General features: G+C 46.5%; 2 protein-coding genes across 4 annotated transcripts; one reads left to right on the top strand and one right to left on the bottom strand.

Moving 5' to 3' along the window:
• Positions 1 to 3,034: 3,034 nt before the first annotated feature.
• On the top strand, positions 3,035 to 11,710 carry LOC133977003 (ketohexokinase-like). 3 transcript variants are annotated; one of them, XM_062415143.1, is made up of 9 exons: positions 3,035 to 3,126; positions 4,017 to 4,133; positions 5,736 to 5,870; positions 6,035 to 6,169; positions 6,698 to 6,770; positions 6,990 to 7,136; positions 9,777 to 9,865; positions 10,036 to 10,193; positions 11,383 to 11,710. In XM_062415143.1, the coding sequence occupies exons 1-9, from the start codon at positions 3,035 to 3,037 to the stop codon at positions 11,484 to 11,486; spliced, it is 1,050 nt and encodes a 349-aa protein (XP_062271127.1). In that variant the 3' UTR covers positions 11,487 to 11,710. The 3 variants fall into 3 exon arrangements, with proteins under 3 accessions (XP_062271127.1, XP_062271129.1, XP_062271128.1); XM_062415145.1 differs by lacking the exon at positions 6,035 to 6,169; XM_062415144.1 differs by lacking the exon at positions 5,736 to 5,870.
• A 4,838-nt stretch (positions 11,711 to 16,548) lies between these two features.
• Positions 16,549 to 18,121, bottom strand: LOC133977002 (V-type proton ATPase subunit S1-like). The gene is made up of 2 exons (XM_062415142.1): positions 17,847 to 18,121; positions 16,549 to 16,894 (listed from the first exon to the last, which is right to left on the bottom strand). The coding sequence occupies exons 1-2, from the start codon at positions 18,075 to 18,077 to the stop codon at positions 16,685 to 16,687; spliced, it is 441 nt and encodes a 146-aa protein (XP_062271126.1). The 5' UTR covers positions 18,078 to 18,121; the 3' UTR covers positions 16,549 to 16,684.
• Positions 18,122 to 23,036: the final 4,915 nt, after the last annotated feature.

The following is a 23,036-nucleotide window of genomic DNA, read 5'->3' on the forward strand; positions in this document are numbered from 1 at the left end:
CTAAACCCTAACCCTAACCCTAACCCTAACCCTAACCCTAACCCTAACCCTAACCCTAACCCTAACCACGTGAGTGGATGCCCGGCTCTGATTCTCAAACCTAACCCTAACCCTAACCCTAACCCTAACCCTAACCCAACCCCAACCCTAACCCTAACCCTCCTCAAACAGGTCCAGGTGGCTAGCCTGAAGAAGTCCCAAACGAGGACGAAATGTCGCGAGCGCCACCTAGGGACCAAAATAAAAAGCCAAACCAAAAAAAGAAAAAAACAAAAACAACAAAAAAATATAATACTTGATATAACAAAGGCGAAATGACCGTAAAACGCTATTAAGCAAGATGGGGAGGGGGACTGGCCATCCGCAGTGATCGGACCGTGCATTACCCGGGATTCATTCCCGGGTTCCTATATCCCCCAACCTAACCCTAACCCAATATTACCTTCTGTTTAAGACATGGGTAACCCAAGTCTGTAGGCCAGTGCACTTTTGACAAACTTCAACCCCTGAACCCTAACACCCTGCTCCACTCCTGGTCTCTTCCTGCGACATACTGACAAAACACACGTAGATTAACTTCACTTACATTAACTTTATCCCGGGAAAGCCAGCTACGTTAACTGGGACTATGCTAATGCTAACGTTCCTAGATGCTAACCAATAGCTGCAAACAAGCAACAAATACATATTTACAGAACTTACCAGGTAATCCAGCCGCCTCGCTCACTCTACGCCACGCCTGCTCCGTTTTATATGTGTCTCTGTAAACAGGACGTCTCAGAGCGCTGGGTGGTTAGGGGAGCAGCCACAATTCATTTGTCCTCCATCGTCTCTGGTTGTTTTTATTTCTTTCAGCAAGTGATCCAGGACGCGGACGTCATGACGTCCGGAGAATCTCAACGCTGATTGGCCATCGCAGCACGCGATGTCGCCACAAAATGTTCAACTCGAGCGATGAAGCGATTTTTTGCGTCTAATCGCGTGTTTGCTTTGACTTTACATGTCAACTTGTCGCGTCTGGTCTGAACAGCTTCAATAGGGAACAATACTTTTTGGAGGCAGAACGACAATTACATAAACGTATTTACATGGAGACGGTTCCTAAAGAAGCTAAAGATAGCGAAGTATCAAACGGAGACAATACTCACAACCGAGAGAGAAAGTTCTTTATTTAGCAGAAGAAACACAACGATCCCTTCTGAAGGTCCGCAGAGCTCAGAACCCGTCAGGCTCAGAACCCGTCAGGCTCAGAACCCGTCAGGCTCAGACGGTGAGACTCCTCTGTGGATACGTCATCCTGCTGATGTCCAGGTCACATATCAGTTCATCAACATTCAACATAGTTTGAGGATTCATACGAGTTTTGGTTTTTTGATGGACGTAGAGAATGTTTATATGAACATCCCAACTGAGGAGGGTTGGAAACATCTTTATGAAATCAATCTGACCCAGAACGGTTTGGTTTAGATAAAATGCACGGCTTTGGGTACGCCAACATGTTTATGGCCCATTGGGAGGAGGGGGCTCTTCTGAAGAGCCAAAAGAAGCCGGCCTACTATTTGCTATATAAGGTGTTTGGATCGGTTCAGAGCAGGACGACGCTTAACTCCGATGATCCGTTAAACTTTAATCGGAAATTAAAAAACTTTCTATAGATTTTTTTACTGTTTTCAAAAGGGACAAATTTCTCTAGTAAATTACGATTGGACACAAAAGTATTTTTTAAAGTACAGATAAACAACGTTTCCGTCCTCAGCAAACGTTCAGAGGCATCGTAAAGTCACGTAAAGAGGAAACGGGAGAACCTTCCTACCTATCACTACCTTCTCGTCAACAATACATTTAAAGAGCTTTGATAGGTTGATAGGAAGGGATAGGGTTAACCCTTCCTGGTCCAAGCTTCCTTAACTTTACAGAAACCTTTGAATCTGCCAACGAAATTTGTCCAATTAAAGTTTATTAAAAATGACAGAAATCAAACACTAGTTAGGATCCAGCAGGCATTTAGTCTAAAAGTGTGTTTGTTATTTATTTATGTGGGAGGAACCAAGAATAATGTGTCCACTAGGTTATTATGTCTATAATGTTCCCAGCAGGAAGGAAATGGACCCGCCTGTTGTTCTGCATTTAGCTTCTTTGAGCGTTTCAGAGGGATGTGAAGGAAGAGGGAAAAGCTTTGGATGTTTGTGTTGGGGACTAAAGCAAACAGGCCACAGACCGATTACAGGTTTTAGTGAGAGGACATCAACCTTAACCCTAAATTAACCCCTAACCCCTAACTGTAACTGTAACCGTAACCCTGAACTATATATAAAACTAACACCGCTCACGCCTCAGACGACAGACGACTTACAGCCCTGATGTTCGTTAAGCTTCAGGAGCAAAAGTCTCATTAACCAGTAAAGTAAATATTTTACATGTTTTAGCTAAATAGTCTTTTTCTATTCAGGTTAACAGCTGACTGCTTCAGTGAGGAAGAGACAGAAGAAGTTGGATCATTGAGTTCAGCTTTTTATTTCCTGAATACTCAAAATGACGTTAAGTATTTTAGGAATAATCACGGAAGGGAACGTTCAGCTCTTTCATTTCATTAATACAACAAACTAAAGTTCTTTATACATATACAGCCGAGCATAGAGGTAAAAACCACATGCAGTGTTATCTTGTTAAAGGGTTTTATGGCTCAGTGTTGCCGACCCGGAAATAATCATTATATACATTATATTATATATATTATATACATTATATATTATATACGTTATATATATTATATATATTAAATATATTATATATATTATATATCCACAGGAGGAAGCTGTTATTCCAGCTATCACTGACTCAGGGTTAGTTAGTAATAAGTCTCCTCGCCCTGAGTCATGAGTGTTTCTATAGATCTGACGTTATTGTGGGTAAGTAAAGGCTTTTATTTTGTAATGACACTTACAGGAAGTGGTGTGTCGTATTGTGGTAAGTGACTGTGTGCTCACAGATAAGATGAGAGTTTCAAAGTCCAGCAAAAGTCGTCTGAGCCAGAATGGAGCAGCAGAGGATCCTGTGTGTGGGTCTCGTCTGTCTGGACATCATCAACGTGGTCGATAAATACCCCGAAGAAGACACCGACAGCAGGTTAGCACACAGGCTAATGCTATCTACAGCAGGTTAGCACACAGGCTAATGCTAACTACAGCAGGTTAGCACACAGGCTAATGCTAACTACTGCAGGTTAGCACACAGGCTAATGCTAACTACAGCAGGTTAGCACACAGGCTAATGCTATCTACAGCAGGTTAGCACACAGGCTAATGCTATCTACAGCAGGTTAGCACACAGGCTAATGCTAACTACTGCAGGTTAGCACACAGGCTAATGCTAACTACTGCAGGTTAGCAGACAGGCTAATGCTAACTACAGCAGGTTAGCACACAAGCTAATGCTATCTACAGCAGGTTAGCACACAGGCTAATGCTAACTACTGCAGGTTAGCACACAGGCTAATGCTATCTACAGCAGGTTAGCACACAGGCTAATGCTATCTACAGCAGGTTAGCACACAGGCTAATGCTAACTACAGCAGGTTAGCACACAGGCTAATGCTATCTACAGCAGGTTAGCACACAGGCTAATGCTATCTACAGCAGGTTAGCACACAGGCTAATGCTAACTACTGCAGGTTAGCAGACAGGCTAATGCTAACTACTGCAGATTAGCAGACAGGCTATTGCTATCTACAGCAGGTTAGCACACAGGCTAATGCTATCTACTGCAGGTTAGCACACAGGCTAATGCTATCTACTGCAGGTTAGCACACAGGCTAATGCTATCTACTGCAGGTTAGCACACAGGCTAATGCTATCTACAGCAGGTTAGCACACAGGCTAATGCTAACTACTGCAGGTTAGCACACAGGCTAATGCTAACTACAGCAGGTTAGCACACAGGCTAATGCTAACTACTGTACCAGACCAGACAGATGTGATCAGTTATTGATGATGTATTGATTATCTCTGTACCTTCAGGTGTGTTTCTCAGCGTTGGCAGCGAGGCGGGAACGCCTCTAACTCGTGCACGGTGCTCTCTCTGCTCGGTGCACCCTGCGCCTTCATGGGCTCCCTCACTGCTGGACCTGTGGCAGAGTGAGTACTGATCAATACACTAATCTACACACTCATCTACACACTCACCTACACACTCACCTACACACTCATCTACACACTCATCTACACACTCATCTACACACTCATCTACACACTCACCTACACACTCATCTACACACCCATCTATACACTCACCTACACACTCATCTACACACTCACCTACACACCCATCTATACACTCACCTACACACTCATCTACACACATCTACACACTCATCTACACACTCATCTACACACATCTACACACTCATCTACACACTCATCTATACACTCACCTACACACTCATCTACACACATCTACACACTCATCTATACACTCACCTACACACTCACCTACACACTCATCTACACACTCATCTATACACTCACCTACACACTCATCTACACACATCTACACACTCATCTATACACTCACCTACACACTCACCTACACACTCATCTACACACTCACCTACACACTCATCTACACACTCACCTACACACTCATCTACACACATCTACACACACATCTACACACTCATCTACACACTCACCTACACACTCATCTACACACTCATCTATACACTCACCTACACACTCATCTACACACATCTACACACTCATCTACACACTCACCTACACACTCATCTACACACTCATCTACACACTCATCTATACACTCATCTACACACTCATCTACACACATCTACACACTCATCTACACACATCTACACACTCATCTATACACTCACCTACACACTCACCTACACACTCATCTACACACTCACCTACACACTCATCTACACACTCACCTACACACTCATCTACACACATCTACACACACATCTACACACTCATCTACACACTCATCTACACACTCACCTACACACTCATCTACACACTCATCTATACACTCACCTACACACTCATCTACACACATCTACACACTCATCTACACACTCATCTACACACTCATCTACACACATCTACACACTCATCTACACACTCATCTACACACTCATCTACACACATCTACACACTCACCTACACACTCATCTATATGACCCTCAGCAGGACTTCAGACTAATGAAACATACTTTTTTATTGCAGTTATATCCTGATGTCCTTCTGATTGTGTAATGTGTTGTGTGTGTGTTGTGTAATGTGTTGTGTAATGTGTTGTGTGTGTGTGTGTTGTGTAATGTGTTGTGTAATGTGTTGTGTGTGTGTTGTGTTGTGTAATGTGTTGTGTGTGTGTGTGAGTGTGTTGTCTCTTCTATTTGTATTTTATTTATTTTTATTTTTAGTCTACGGATGCAAATTAGCAGCTTTTCTATAATCTGGCAAGTTTACAGAGATTTAATATCAATGTTCATTAATGTCCCTATTATTATTATTATTATTATTATTATTATTAATATTATAATAATATATATATATATATATAAGCATTATCTATATATATCTATACCGTATATTTACAGTAAGGGTATATGACTGAGCAATATGACTCACACCAGTAGGGTTCAGGTGAGGACAGTCTCCTGTCTGTAGTTTTATTTTGAAGGACAGGACAGATATAAAACTGTTTCCTGTCTGTAGTTTTATTTTGGAGGATTTTGGAAAGTTCCATATCGACGTGTCGCTGGTTACTGAGCATGCTCAGTGCGTCCTTCCAGCGTCTGTGGTCATCAGCAACATCAGCACAGGAAGCCGCACCATCCTGCACATGAACAGGTGTGTGTGTGTGTGTGTGTGTGTGTCACTAACTGTTTCTGTTTCAGAATTATCGTCGTCAAGGAGACGACGGCTCCGCCCCCCTGCACCAATCAGAACAGGGTTAGTCTCTGCCAGTGGTTTTATTTTGAAGGGCAGGTAAAAGTGCTTCCTGTGTGTTTCAGCTTCATCGTGAATGACTTCCTGCAGCGTTCAGTCGATACCTCGGCCGTGGTTTGGCAGGTCAAAGGTCAAACTCCGTGTGCGTGTTGTGTGATTTGTCCGTCCGGCGGCTCTCGCACCGTCGTTCTGTCCGACACGTAAGACTCCGTTACCATGGAGACAGGCGTGTGATCAGCTTCAACTCCAGCTTACATCCGCATGATGATTGACAGAGACGTTACTGAGCATGCTCAGTGGGGTCAGGGTTAACTCAGCTCTGATTGGCTGATGATGAAAATCTGAATCTGCAGCTGGAAAAGTTTCTCCCAGAATTAAATATGACCAAACCAGTTCAAACCAGTTCAAACCAGTTCAAACCAGTTTAAACCGGTTTAAACGTGTTAAATGTGTCTGATGATTTTTGAAGTGAACTCTTTACAGTTGAAATCTGTTTCCATGGTGACTGATTGACTTAATGAGGTTTAATTTGATCTTATGTTTAAAAGGAAAGACTTCCTGTTCGTGCCATGGGTCACATGACTGTAAATGACCTCATCAACAATCTCACAGACACTCCTTTAATTTACACTCGTTTAATTTACTCCTTTAATTCCGTTACATCTTTACCTCCCAGTGTCTGATGATGAAGGATGGAGGAATATTAACTGTGATGTCACTTCCTGCAGGAACCTTCCTGACGTCACAGAAAACGATTTTTCCAAAGTTGATCTTCGTCAGTTCAAGTGGATCCACATCGAGGTAAACCCGGTTACACCATCCTGACCCGGTTACACCAGCCTGACCCGGTTACACCATCCTGACCCGGTTATACCACCCTGACCCGGGTTAGACCGGACTGCAGTATACTACAATTACACAGTACTACTGCAGTACTACAGAGTACTACACAGTACTACAGAGTACTGCAGTAGTACTACAGAGTACTGCAGTAGTACTACAGAGTATTTACCCCCTCAGGGTCGTAACGCAGAGCAACAGGTGAAGATGATCCAGCAGGTGGAGCTCTATAACAGCAGGTTGCCACAGCAACAGAGGATCACCGTCTCCGTGGAGATAGAGAAGACGAGGGAGGAGCTGTATCAGCTGTTTGCTCATGGTGACGTGGTACGAGTCACATCTGTCCTCTGTCACATCTGTCCTCTATCACATCTGTCACCTGTCACATCTGTCCTCTGTCACATCTGTCCTCTATCACATCTGTCCTCTGTCACATCTGTCACATCTGTCCTCTGTCACATCTGTCCTCTGTCACATCTGTCCTCTATCACATCTGTCCTCTGTCACATCTGTCACATCTGTCCTCTGTCACATCTGTCCTCTGTCACATCTGTCCTCTGTCACATCTGTCACATCTGTCCTCTGTCACATCTGTCCTCTGTCACATCTGTCACATCTGTCCTCTGTCACATCTGTCCTCTGTCACATCTGTCACATCTGTCCTCTGTCACATCTATCACATCTGTCCTCTGTCACATCTGTCCTCTGTCACATCTATCACATCTGTCCTCTGTCACATCTGTCCTCTATCACATCTGTCACATCTGTCCTCTGTCACATCTGTCCTCTATCACATCTGTCCTCTGTCACATCTGTCCTCTGTCACATCTGTCCTCTGTCACATCTGTCCTCTGTCACATCTGTCCTCTGTCACATCTGTCACATCTGTCCTCTATCACATCTGTCCTCTGTCACATCTATCACATCTGTCCTCTGTCACATCTGTCCTCTATCACATCTGTCACATCTGTCCTCTGTCACATCTGTCCTCTATCACATCTGTCACATCTGTCCTCTGTCACATCTGTCCTCTGTCACATCCGTCACATCTGTCCTCTGTCACATCTGTCACATCTGTCCTCTGTCACATCTATCACATCCGTCACATCTGTCCTCTGTCACATCTGTCACATCTGTCCTCTGTCACATCTATCACATCTGTCCTCTGTCACATCTGTCCTCTATCACATCTGTCCTCTGTCACATCTGTCACATCCGTCACATCTGTCCTCTGTCACATCTGTCACATCTGTCCTCTATCACATCTGTCACCTGTCACATCTGTCCACTATCACATCTGTCCTCTGTCACATCTGTCCTGTCACATCTGTCACATCTGTCCTCTGTCACATCTATCACATCTGTCCTCTGTCACATCTGTCCTCTATCACATCTGTCCTCTGTCACATCTGTCACATCCGTCACATCTGTCCTCTGTCACATCTGTCACATCTGTCCTCTATCACATCTGTCACCTGTCACATCTGTCCACTATCACATCTGTCCTCTGTCACATCTGTCCTGTCACATCTGTCCTCTATCACATCTGTCACCTGTCACATCTGTCCACTATCACATCTGTCCTCTGTCACATCTGTCCTGTCACATCTGTCACATCTGTCACATCCGTCACATCTTTCCTGTCACATCTGTCCTCTGTCACATCTGTCCTCTGTCACATCTGTCCTCTATCACATCTGTCACCTGTCACATCTGTCCTCTGCCACATCTGTCCTCTGTCACATCTGTCACATCTGTCACATCTGTCCTCTGTCACATCTGTCCTCTATCACATCTGTCCTCTGCCACATCTGTCCTCTGTCACATCTGTCCTCTGTCACATCTGTCCTCTGTCACATCTGTCCTCTGCCACATCTGTCCTCTGTCACATCTGTCCTGTCACATCTGTCCTCTGTCACATCTGTCCTCTGTCACATCTGTCCTCTGTCACATCTGTCCTCTGCCACATCTGTCCTCTGTCACATCTGTCCTGTCACATCTGTCACATCTGTCACCTGTCACATCTGTCCTCTGCCACATCTGTCCTCTGTCACATCTGTCCTCTGCCACATCTGTCCTCTATCACATCTGTCCTCTGCCACATCTGTCCTCTGCCACATCTGTCCTCTGTCACATCTGTCCTCTATCACATCTGTCCTCTGTCACATCTGTCACATCTGTCACATCTGTCCTCTGTCACATCTGTCACATCTGTCATCTATCACATCTGTCCTCTGTCACATCTGTCACATCTGTCCTCTGTCACATCTGTCCTCTGTCACATCTGTCCTCTATCACATCTGTCCTCTGCCACATCTGTCCTCTGTCACATCTGTCACCTGTCACATCTGTCCTCTGCCACATCTGTCCTCTATCACATCTGTCCTCTGCCACATCTGTCCTCTGTCACATCTGTCACCTGTCACATCTGTCCTCTGCCACATCTGTCCTCTGTCACATCTGTCCTCTGTCACATCTGTCACATCTGTCACATCTGTCACATCTGTCACATCTGTCATCTATCACATCTGTCCTCTGTCACATCTGTCACATCTGTCCTCTGTCACATCTGTCACATCTGTCACATCTGTCCTCTATCACATCTGTCCTCTGTCACATCTGTCCTCTGTCACATCTGTCCTCTGTCACATCTGTCCTCTGTCACATCTGTCCTCTATCACATCTGTCACATCTGTCACATCTGTCCTCTGTCACATCTGTCCTCTGTCACATCTGTCACATCTGTCCTCTGTCACATCTGTCCTCTGTCACATCTGTCCTCTGTCACATCTGTCCTCTATCACATCTGTCACATCTGTCCTCTATCACATCTGTCCTCTGTCACATCTGTCCTCTGTCACATCTGTCCTCTGTCACATCTGTCCTCTGTCACATCTGTCCTCTGTCACATCTGTCCTCTGTCACATCTGTCCTCTGTCACATCTGTCCTGTCACATCTGTCCTCAGGTCTTTGTCAGTAAAGACGTGGCTCGACACTTCGGCTTCCAGACGGCTCAAACTGCTCTGACGGGACTCTCCAGCCGGGTCAAACAGGGGTGAGTGGAGGTCAAAGGTCAACATCCAGTCAGACCTGAAGTGAGATTCTCTGTTTCTGTTGACACTCAAATACAATTTAATGTATTTGGTCATTTGGTTGTTTTACCTTTTTGTTCTGAAGCTTCAGTGTGTGACCTCTGACCTCTTACCTGTGGGCCGGTCTCTGCAGGGCTGTCCTGATCTGTGCCTGGGCAGAAAAAGGAGCCGACGCTTTGGGTCCTGATGGTTTATTGATCCACTCAGACGCTTTTCCTCCTGAAACGCTGGTCGATACTCTCGGAGCCGGAGACACGTTCAATGCAGCCGTCATCTCCAAACTGTCCAACGGTGAGACGCTGAATCTGTCCATCGTTAGGTTGGGCAGGGTTAACCCTGACCCTGACCCTGACCCTAACCCTGACCCTAACCCTGCTGTCTTTATTTACAGCGCAGGCAAAAAGTTAAAGAACAAAGAAAAGAACACAAAAATAAATAAATAAAATTCTGAATATACAAAAGTATTCACTAGATGCAAAAACTACAAAACAAAGAGAAAGCTGAGCTCTGCACTCGGCTCCCAGCAGCTAACTGGCAAAACCTGCCAGAACTCCTCCTCTGTATATCCGCCGGGTCCTAGGGTTAGGGTCCTAGGGTTAGGGGTCGGGGTTAGTAACCCTAGGGTCAGGGTTAGGGGTCGGGGTTGTAATCAGTTCTCACAGGAGATTAATACTTGGTCCACAATATCAGACCTGCCAACATGAACGCATTTTGACCTCTTAGTACAATTACATGTTATAAAGTTCGCAGATTGTTTGATCAGTTTCAGTCAGGTTGTCACTGAAGATCTGTGCGTACGCGGAGTGCTTTCAGCCAATCAGAGCGCTTCATTTTCAGCCAATCAGAGCACCCCGCCTAGCTTCAGCCTCTGTGCAGTGCTGCAAGCAGCCGGTCAGCTGATGACACTGAACAGGTAAAATAAAGACGTTGAGTGAGCCCAATATTAACCACTCGTCAGGGTTACAAGGTTCATCTATTCGATGTGTGTTGCTATGGTAACCGTCACGTTTCCCCGTATTCTTCTGATGTCCGAAGGTATAATAATAATATACATGATGTGATATCAACATTATTATCACAACACACAGAGCAGGCAGCCCGGGAGTCTATTTACTAATATCAATAAATAGTTACAGTGATGGAAGCAAGCAGACTATTACTGTATGTGTGTGTGAGTGTGTGTGTGTGTGTGAGTGTGTGTGCGTGTGCCTGTATGTATGTGTGTATGTATGTATGTATGTGTTTGTGTGTGTGTGTGCCTGTGTGTGTGTATGTGTGTGTGTGTGTGTATGTGTGTGTGTGTGTATGTGTGTATGTATGTATGTGTGTGTGTGTGTATGTGTGTGTGTGTGTGTGCGTGTGCCTGTGTGTGTATGTGTGTGTGTGTGTGTGTGTGTGCATCTTACAGGCTACACCATGACGGTGAGACGTTAAATCTGTCCGACAGCATCAGGATAATGTAGATTTGTTGTTTCTGCAGGAGGAAGTTTGCAGGACGCTCTCACCTTCGGCTGCAGAGTCGCCGGCAGGAAGTGTGGTTTCCATGGTTACGACGGCATCAGTGAAGAGTTCAGTGACGGCTGAGTGCAGCTAAACCAACGAAGAAGAAACCAGACGATGTGTCAATGATGAAGTTTGATAAAAACTGTGAATGTTTATTAACATGTTTACTGATCATCAATAGTTTGATTATAAGCTGATTAATGTTAAATATGATTATTAACTAACAAACTTATCATTAAATGATAAAGTGATGATTTACTACCTGAGAGCAGTGTCGGTCAATTTAATAAAATAAGTCAAATTCATTTCCTGGTTATTTATGTCTGAATGAATCAAAGCAAAGAAAGGTAAAAGCACAGTTCAGCAACTCAAAGTGCAAAATTAAAATTAAAAAGCAAATTTAAACATAACATTATTTTTTTAAAGAACGAGAAAGAATTAAAATATCTAAAATATAAAAAGAAATATAAATTGAAAAGCAGGGTTATGGTAGACCCGATACTGGGTTCTGGTAGACCCGATACTGGGTTCTGGTAGACCCGATGCTGGGTTCACCAATGTGTGCAATGTTTCCCACTAGGGATGGTCCGCCGCCACACTGCTCACATTGGTCTATGAGGGAAGCACTGCTCACATTGGTCTATGAGGGAAGCACTGCTCACATTGGTCTATGAGGGAAGCACTGCTCACATTGGTCTATGTGAAGGAAGCACTGCTCACATTGGTCTATGAGGGAAGCACTGCTCACATTGGTCTATGAGGGAAGCACTGCTCACATTGGTCTATGAAGGAAGCACTGCTCACATTGGTCTATGAGGGAAGCACTGCTCACATTGGTCTATGAGGGAAGCACTGCTCACATTGGTCTATGTGAAGGAAGCACTGCTCACATTGGTCTATGAGGGAAGCACTGCTCACATTGGTCTATGAAGGAAGCACTGCTCACATTGGTCTATGAGGGAAGCACTGCTCACATTGGTCTATGAGGGAAGCACTGCTCACATTGGTCTATGTGAAGGAAGCACTGCTCACATTGGTCTATGAGGGAAGCACTGCTCACATTGGTCTATGTGGGAAGCACTGCTCACATTGGTCTATGAGGGAAGCACTGCTCACATTGGTCTATGAGGGAAGCACTGCTCACATTGGTCTATGAGGGAAGCACTGCTCACATTGGTCTATGTGAGGGAAGCACTGCTCACATTGGTCTATGTGAAGGAAGCACTGCTCACATTGGTCTATGTGAGGGAAGCACTGCTCACATTGGTCTGTTTTGCTCCTTAAAGCTTGATTCTAATGTTTATTTCTTACCTACAATCAAAAACTCTGTCAGATCCGTCTCTGCTAGTCTAACACATGTTTGGCTTTAATCAACATGGTTCCTGCATCATTCCTCATGGTCAGAACCTTAACTCTGATTATTATAATAACAAACACAAATATAACAGCAAGTGCAACACAGCAGCCAACCAGACCAACTTCAGTTCAATATGAAAATAAGATAATGTTAGTTTCAGGGATCAGTTATTAACTCATCACATCAGCTGGGACTCTAACCCGCTAAACAGCTGCTATGCTGACGGTACATCACGCACGCGACAGTGAGCACGCGGACTACTTCCCTTTGGTACTTCAAAATAAAACACGAGTCTGTGCTGTTAACTTTACCGAAGGCTAGAAAACAAATATGATCCCACTTCTTTAGCTTTAGCAACGTTATGAGCAGTTTACATGACTATATATCTAACCCTAACCCTTTACTGCACCACAGAGCAGGCTGCTTAATGTTACATTACATCATTTACCTAGAATATAAAGACTTAAATTAATATGTTAATATTAAGTTAATATGTTAATATTAAGTTAATGTTAATATTAACTTAATATGTTAATGCCCCTAACCCTAATATCAAGGTTAGACCAGTTATTAATGTTAGCTATCTTAGCTAGCTTAGCTCCCCTCACCAACACGTGCTGATATAATATGAAGTAATTAACTCAGCTGCTGGTTTGTTTGCTCAGCAGTAAAAATAAATAAATAAATCATTTTAAAAAGGCACATAGTTAACATTACTGTATTAACCCTTTGAGCAGCCATTCAGCCAACGAGGGAATGTTTTCACCAGAATTTAAGTTATGCTTAATAAAACTATCTCTGCATCATTTTGCTAAGTTAATTAGCTTTGACATGGTCAAGTTGGACACGCGCGCATTTTAAGCTAGGTATTCACTCACGTTAGCCGTCTTGAATTTGGTATTAAGAAAGTACAAAACCCGCTCAAATACGGTTCTGGTTAGGGAACAACACAAAATCTGTCCAAAGCCAACATAATGTTGGGTTCATATGGAAAAATAAAAAACTTACCGCAGTTCGAAGGGGAGAAAAATGGCGTCCAGAAAAATCTTCACAGTTTGAAGAGGGAGAGGTGGGCGGGGCGAAGGAGGGAGAGGTGGTTGGGGCGAAGGAGGGAGAGGTGCGCGGGGCGAAGGAGGGAGAGGTGGTTGGGGCGAAGGAGGGAGAGGTGCGCGGGGCGAAGGAGGGAGAGGTGGTTGGGGCGAAGGAGGGAGAGGTGGTTGGGGCGAAGGAGGGAGAGGTGCGCGGGGCGAAGGAGGGAGAGGTGGTTGGGGCGAAGGAGGGAGAGGTGGTTGGGGCGAAGGAGGGAGAGGTGCGCGGGGCGAAGGATGAAGAGGTGCGCGGGGCGAAGGAGGGAGAGGTGGGCGGGGCGAAGGATGAAGAGGTGCGCGGGGCGAAGGAGGGAGAGGTGGGCGGGGCGAAGGATGAAGAGGTGCGCGGGGCGAAGGATGAAGAGGTGGGCGGGGCGAAGGATGAAGAGGTGGGCGGGGCGAAGGAGGGAGAGGTGGGCGGGGCGAAGGATGAAGAGGTGCGCGGGGCGAAGGATGAAGAGGTGGGCGGGGCGAAGGATGAAGAGGTGCGCGGGGCGAAGGATGAAGAGGTGCGCGGGGCGAAGGATGAAGAGGTGCGCGGGGCGAAGGAGGGAGAGGTGGGCGGGGCGAAGGAGGGAGAGGTGGGCGGGGCGAAGGATGAAGAGGTGCGCGGGGCGAAGGAGGGAGAGGTGGGCGGGGCGAAGGATGAAGAGGTGCGCGGGGCGAAGGATGAAGAGGTGGGCGGGGCGAAGGAGGGAGAGGTGGGCGGGGCGAAGGAGGTAGAGGTGGGCGGGGCGAAGGATGAATAGGTGGGCGGGGCTTCTCTTAACTCCAACACTAGGGGGCTTTCTACTCAATCTGTTGTTGTAATAACTCTGAAAGAGTCCATGACCTTTGACCCTGCTAAATGTACTGTGTGGTAATGTGGTTCCTCAGGTTCAGGTCTGAGTCCATGACCTTTGACCCTGCTAAATGTACTGTGTGGTAATGTGGTTCCTCAGGTTCAGGTCTGAGTCCATGACCTTTGACCCTGCTAAATGTACTGTGTGGTAATGTGGTTGCTCAGGTTCAGGTCTGAGTCCATGACTACAGCTACATGTCTGGCTTGGTCCGTTGGTTTACTGATTGAAGCTGAGCGCCGACTTCTATGGCACCAAAAACAATTCCCTCGGTTTTGTCTTTGTCCGCTCAGATGTGTCGTTACCTTTAGTTCCTTTAAGTAGGATTCAGACCAGTTTAGAGCTGAGCCAGGAAGTCCTGCTCATATGTTGTGGTCGACCGTGTTGAGCAGTGAGATCCAGTCTAACCCAGTGTCAGTGAAGACCTTTAGAAGAGAAGTACCTGACTGGAAGACATCAAACAACTGTTCAGTGCCAGGAAGTCCTGCAGCTACATGGCAGGTTTGATAAGGGTCTGTAATGTTTAATACACATTCATCCACATTGTTCTTTTTAATAATGGTTTGATGACTGCAGCTGATAGAAAAGACGTTTCCAATCAGATCTGAAGACATTCGAGACTATTAAAGAAGCCCGTCGACAGAATGTCAATAACTTCAGACTACAATGAATTATAGAGTCAGAGTTGAGATGTTTTATTCAGTAACACGTCACAGAAACATTTCACACATCAGGTCATAAATAAATAATTTATCATTTCTACACAAACACCAATAAATAACATTTAAGCTGATTCTGTACAGTTGATCCCTTCATTATCACGCTGCAGTCTCATGTTTCACATCCTCTGAAGCTCCGCCCACACTGAGACCCGCTCACAGCCAATCACAGTCCTTCTCCTGACTGACGTCATTGCTCCTCTCAGCTCTGATTGGCTCAGAGGTTTGTCTCTCTTTGTTCTGTTATGATGTAAATCTGGTTTGGTCTGAAATACTGCTGATCTACTCACTACAACATACAACACTTATTAGTATTATTATACTACATTTATAATATTATATAATATGATATAATATACTATAATATAATAATATAATATAATATAATATAATATAATATAATATAATAAAATATAATAATATACCATGCAGCACTAATCAACTGATCTCAGTGTGGACAACCCCAGTCCCATCTGCTCTGTGTAACCATGGTAACATCTACAATCTGCTTCCTGTGAAGGTGACACAGACAGGAAACACTTTTTGCCTTTCAGAATAAGATGCTGAACTCAGGAGGCATTCAGGTACCACGCTTAGTGTAAGAAACCTGAGCTTTGGGTCTGATGTGAAACATGAGGCTCAGAGAGTCACAACAAAACACACACATTAATGTAAACCAGGAGGGGGGGCGGGGCTGGGGGGGCGGGGCTGGGTTAGGGACTGAGATGGGGGGGCAAGTCTGGGTTAGGGACTGAGATGGGGGGTCAGTCTGTAAGGGGGACTGAGAGGGGGGGTCAGTCTGAGATGGGGGGTCAGTCTGTAAGGGGGACTGAGAGGGGGGGTCAGTCTGAGATGGGGGGTCAGTCTGTTAGGGGGACTGAGATGGGGGGGTCAGTCTGTAAGGGGGACTGAGATGGGGGGGTCAGTCTGAGATGGGGGGTCAGTCTGTAAGGGGGACTGAGAGGGGGGGTCAGTCTGAGATGGGGGGTCAGTCTGTTAGGGGGACTGAGAGGGGGGGTCAGTCTGTAAGGGGGACTGAGAGGGGGGGTCAGTCTGAGATGGGGGGTCAGTCTGTAAGGGGGACTGAGATGGGGGGGTCAGTCTGAGATGGGGGGTCAGTCTGTTAGGGGGACTGAGATGGGGGTATGTCAGTCTGAGATGGGGGGTCAGTCTGTTAGGGGGACTGAGATGGGGGGGTCAGTCTGTAAGGGGGACTGAGAGGGGGGGTCAGTCTGTAAGGGGGACTGAGATGGGGGGGTCAGTCTGAGATGGGGGGTCAGTCTGTAAGGGGGACTGAGATTGGGGGCCCTTTGGGGTCATCGAAGCGGTCCATGGTGCGTAGCTGCAGGATCATGTGCAGGCCGTAGGTGAGCACTAGGACCATGAGGAGAGACGTCATCAGACCCATCAAGATGCCCGGAGAGAAGAAGCCGGAGCAATCGCTGCCATATGAGAACTGACCCCCCCTCACCAGGAAGCCCTGGATCTGAAACAGGAAGCACACCATTACATCACTTCCTGTTTCAGGTAAAGAACAGCTGGAGGTCCGTTAGCCTAGCCTAGCTTAGCCTCCACACCTGTATGCTAACGCTCATATCGCCCCCTGCTGGCTGCAGCACAGGTTATTATATAAAAAGGGGCGTGGCGCCATGACGGCTGCCCTCACTATCAGTGATGTCACAGTGATGTCACAGTGATGTCACAGTGAAGACGTCTCACTCTGTTGGAACCACATAGTGAAGCTCGGCTGATTGATCGGCTGATTGATCGGCTGTGTGTGATCGGCTGATTGATCGGCTGTGTGTGATCGGCTGCGTGTGATCGGCTGATTGATCGGCTGTGTGTGATCGGCTGTGTGTGATCGACTGATTGATCGGCTGTGATTGGCTGTGTGTGATCGGCTGATTGATCGGCTGTGTGTGATCGACTGCGTGTGATCGGCTGATTGATCGACTGTGTGTTATCGGCTGTGTGTGATCGGCTGTGTGTGATCGTCTGCGTGTGATCGGCTGATTGATCGGCTGTGTGTTATCGGCTGTGTGTGATCGGCTGCGTGTGATCGGGTGATTGATCGGCTGATTGATCGGCTGTGTGTGATCGGCTGATTGATCGGCTGTGTGATCGGCTGATTGATCGGCTGTGTGTGATCGGCTGTGTGTGATCGACTGTGTGTGATCGGCTGATTGATCGGCTGTGTGATCGGCTGATTGATCGGCTGTGTGTGATCGGCTGTGTGTGATCGGCTGATTGATCGGCTGCGTGTGATCGGCTGATTGATCGGCTGATTGATCGGCTGCGTGTGATCGGCTGATTGATCGGCTGATTGATCGGCTGCGTGTGACCGGCTGATTGATCGGCTGATTGATCGGCTGTGATCAGCTGTGTGATCGGCTGATATTGATTACGTTCATATAGATCAATATATCACTGTGAGTTACCTGGAAGTCTTCGAAGGACACTCTCCACTGATTGGCCGGATCTTTGGAGGAGCGCGGGACGAGCAGCGGCCAGCGGAAGTTCGTGACGGATTCACAACGATAGGAAAACTCAGCCGGAGCGTAAATGTTCCTGCTGCCGTTAAACGAAGCTTTGATCCCGTCGTACTCAAGATCCACCGAATCCAGAGTGAACCAGTTCCTGGAGGAAACCTTGTAGAGGCGCTGACTCATGGAGAAGCTACATACACACACACACACACACACACACACACACACACACAGGGTTAGGGTTATTATATATTATATGTTATATATTAATTATAATTACGTGTATATATAAAAATATAAAATGACTCACATCAGTTTGAAGCTGCGATGTCCGAGGACGTTTTCATAATTAAGAACCAAACTGCAAAAAAACATTCAGTAATGATCAATAATCAATAATCAATCTTTATTTAACTCAATCCATTCATTAACTTACATTTTGATAAAAAAGTATACACATCACATTCTCATGCACTCACACACACAAACACACACACATATACACACACTCACTCACTCACTCACTCACACACTCACATACACACTCACTCACACACACACACACACACACACACACACACACACACACACACACACACACACTCACACTCACACACACACCAAGTCTTTCATATAATAGTTCAGATCAATTGTCAGCCTGCTCTTAATCATTCTGATGACATCACAGTTAAGATCCCTCCTACTTCCTGTTCCTGCTCAGGTAAACAGCCATGTTGGCCCAGAAGGAAGTTAAGGAGCCGACACTTCTGTTTCTGACTGTATTTAAAACCCAAGATGAAGATATGTTTATACAAACCCTCAGCAGCCTGCTGCAGTCTAGGAAACAGCAGCTGCCCCATGAAGGACTCTCCACTGTTTGTACAGTGCTCTCCATGAAGGCTCCACTCCTGGATCTAGTCCCAGTTGGGCCCTCCACGGTGTGTCAACCCGGCCTTTTAACTTTTCTTTATTTACAACTTTCACCAAAACTTTATACATTATTGTTCCTGTTGTGGCAGAAAGAGATATGAGTCCAGAGCAAGACTCTCTACTGGAAAAGCCTCTGAGTGACTGTTAGACTGGGAGACCAGTGGAGAGCTGGTTCCTCCAGACCCCCAACATGATGTTAGACTGGGAGACCAGTGGAGAGCTGGTTCCTCCAGACCCCCAACATGATGTTAGACTGGGAGACCAGTGGAGAGCTGGTTCCTCCAGACCCCCAACATGATGTTAGACTGGGAGACCAGTGGAGAGCTGGTTCCTCCAGACCCCCAACATGATGTTAGACTGGGAGACCAGTGGAGAGCTGGTTCCTCCAGACCCCCAACATGATGTTAGACTGGGAGACCAGTGGAGAGCTGGTTCCTCCAGACCCCCAACATGATGTTAGACTGGGAGACCAGTGGAGAGCTGGTTCCTCCAGACCCCCAACATGTTCCCAATGAGCCTCACTGAAGTGACCCCGGCAGCAGCATCCTCCATGTGTGGACCACACAGGTCAATCACCTGACCCAGTAAGGTGATGTGTGCAGCCAACCGAGGGGCTCACAGTCCGGCTCACAGTCCGGCTCACAGTTCGGCTCACAGTCCGGCTCAAAGTCCGGCTCACAGTCCGGCTCACATCAAAACGACTTCCAAAAACAATCGCTTCTTTCAAAATCCAAACAAGTGAAGTACAAGTCTTCACCCCGACCCTGAGCCAGGACAGCCACGACCTCCACACCAGATCTGTGGGTCCAGTCAGCAGCTCCCCTGCTGGCCAGATGTATGAGACCCTGCCCGCCCTCTTCTCTGGGGAGGAAGAGGACTCTGTGGGACCCAGTGGAGACGATCCCAGAAACCATCTACTATCACTGCTTGGACTTTGGCCAGCAGGGTCACAGGAGGGTCCACACAGGAAGCAGCCAGATTATTCATTATTAAAACACGACCTCCACTTCCACTTGTTCAGTCTCCGCTCCACTTTCTCTAGAACAGTACCTGGATCTAGCGATAAGACCCTCCAGCGTTTGCCAGAGATAATCATGTTCGACCCTGTCAAATGCTTTTTCTTGGTCTAAAGAAACAAGACCAAGTTTTATTCCCAAAGATTTAGAGAGGTTCAAAACATCCCGGATTAAATGAACATGATCGGTGATCAGCCTGCCTGCCACTAACCCTAACCCTCACTGACCAGAAGGCTTTATAAAAGTCAGCTGGCAGGCCATCTATGCCTGGTGCTTTCCCAGGCCTCAGGCTCTGCAGCGCCTCCAACAGTTCCTCTGGAGAGATCTCAGCTGTAGCAGACCACTGAGGAAAGAGACCAACTTTTCTGGTTTCTCAGTGTTCTCACATTTAAACTTCATAGAAGCCTGCTGCATACCTGCGGATGTCTGCTGACTCCTGGAGCAGCTGCCAGTGCATCAGCCTTCTCTGCCCATTGTTCCTCTCAAGCCCAAAGAAAAAGTGAGAAGGAGCATCCATCATGGTTCTGGACCCTACTGCGTACCACGGCAGAGCATCCATCATGGTTCTGGACCCTACTGCGTACCACGGCAGAGCATCCATCATGGTTCTGGACCCTACTGCGTACCACGGCAGAGCATCCATCATGGTTCTGGACCCTACTGCGTACCACGGCAGAGCATCCATCATGGTTCTGGACCCTACTGCGTACCACGGCAGAGCATCCATCATGGTTCTGGACCCTACTGCGTACCACGGCAGAGCATCCATCATGGTTCTGGACCCTACTGCGTACCACGGCAGAGCATCCATCATGGTTCTGGACCCTACTGCGTACCACGGCAGTGCATCCATCATGGTTCTGGACCCTACTGCGTACCACGGCAGAGCATCCATCATGGGTCTGGACCCTACTGCGTACCACGGCAGAGCATCCATCATGGTTCTGGACCCTACTGCGTACCACGGCAGAGCATCCATCATGGTTCTGGACCCTACTGCGTACCACGGCAGAGCATCCATCATGGTTCTGGACCCTACTGCGTACCACAGCAGTGTGGGCACCAAGCAAGTCAGCCAACACACGCTGTTTAGCTTTGAAGACTTCAACATGTCTTCTTTGTCCTGTGGAGTCTGCTAACTGTTGCAGCTCCACCATTTCTCTCTCCAGATTCCTGATAGACCTAACCGAGTCCCTGGAGACATTGTGAGTGTACTGCAGACACAGAGATCTGATCTATATCCCACCACTGCTGCAGCCAAATAAAACTGGATTTTTTTCAACCTAAAATCCAAAAAACAGTGAAAGCCGTTTTAAAACCATTGTCAGACAGAAGCGTTATATTTACTTCCACACCTGATATTATTAATATAAATTAAATAATATAAAAACCAACTGGTTTTATGTCACAACTTTTAAAAACACTTAAATGATGCTTAAAACAGTAAAAATCTATCAAGTCTAGACATCAGGAGACCATCTTTAACGTGGAGCCAGGTATACTGTCCATTATTGCTGTGAACGTTTCTCCACACATCAGAAAGCTCATGGGTTTCTAGTGATTGCTTTAACTGTGAGGCAGCATGGGGTTCAGGGTGATTCCCATCTAAAGTGGGGTTAAAATCCCCCCCAATGACTAAATCCTCTTCCCTGCTACACCTCTGAATCACACCATCCAAGGTGTTCAGAAAAACCAACCTCTCTATGCTGTTGGAGCGTACACAGTTAAACTCATCGCCTTAACATCCTCCACATCAACAGAGACTGGAACTCCAACTCCCCCACTGATACAGCTTTATGACTAAAATAAACCTGCCCAGTCCCCTTCATTGTCCACAGTGCTGTGGGTTAAAGTGACATTTCATCTTTTAACATTAATCAAACTATAGACAGAAGCTCCTGGCTCCATTTACATTCAATGGGCCTATTTTAAGGTTGCACATGGTAGAGATGAAGCAAAAACAATACAATGGTTGAGAGAAGACAAACAAACACACTTAGTCATCTTCAGTGAGCTGGAGTTAGATCTTAGCAGCCTGTGAATCTCCTGTCCTCAGGAACCCGGACAGAGTCCACAAACAGTTCAAGGTCAGGGAAAAAGTTTTCTACCTTTACCCTCAAACCTTTTGTGTCCTGTAGAAACGTTTTAATGCTTATTGCATTAAAGGCATTTTCAACGCTTTTGTTTGCCACATCTTCTTCATCACTGTCCCTGGGATTGAGAAAGTTCTTCTTCCTTTGAAACTATTAGAGCTACTGCTGTCTAAGTTCTACAAGTTTCCTTTAGAAGCAAGTTTTAACAGTTCATCATCAATCAGACCATCATCATCATCGTCTCAAACCAGTCAGCCCTGCTCTCTCCCCCCTGTCTGTGTTCCCTCCACCTGTGTGTCCATCATGCTGCGTCCCGCGTTTGTGGCTCCGGACAATGAGTCCTCGGCGGGTCCTGTACCACGGGATCCGGCGTCACCGCAAGCCCGGCACTCGGTTCAACTGGACGGCCAGAGACCGACGCGGCACCGCCGGCGGAGGCCAACCCGGCACCGTACCATCGTCAGCGGCCCGCCGACTTACGTCTCGCTCCGGGCAAGCCCGAATGAGATGTCCGTCCTTCCCGCATTTAAAACACTTCATACTCTCAGATGTAATATGGACAGGGTCATCAAAGCTATCAATTTTACATTTTAGCGCCAGATTTAATTCCTCAGGACTTTTAAGAATCATGAGCGACACCACATGTTTTACAACTTAGCGGGATCAATGTAATGGGAGACAGGAGCTGACCGTGTCGGGTTAGGGCTAGGGTCCTCCTGGCTGGACCAACCAGAGAGAGAACGGGATTGAAGGTTCCCTGAATCACGACCCCGCTCTCCACCACCTGGTTCACCTTCTCAACACTCTCCAGAAAGATAATTCGGGAGACCGACTTCACACCATCGTATCTGACCAGTCCGCTGCCACACCGCTGCCAGACCGCAGTCCTCCACCAGCAGCTGGCAGTCGGGACCATTTATATGGCCTACGAGTCAGCTTCTCTCTATCTAGCCCCCCCCCCCCTCTGTGGGAATGTTGGGTCTCTTTAAATTAAACTAAAGACTTCAGTCTGACCTGCAGACGACTGCTGTTGTGCTGATTGATTGATTGACTGATTGATTGATTGACTGATTGATTGATTGATTGATTGACAGACACACAGA

This window comes from Scomber scombrus, unplaced genomic scaffold, assembly GCF_963691925.1.
Source record: "Scomber scombrus unplaced genomic scaffold, fScoSco1.1 SCAFFOLD_193, whole genome shotgun sequence".
Lineage (NCBI taxonomy): Eukaryota > Metazoa > Chordata > Actinopteri > Scombriformes > Scombridae > Scomber > Scomber scombrus.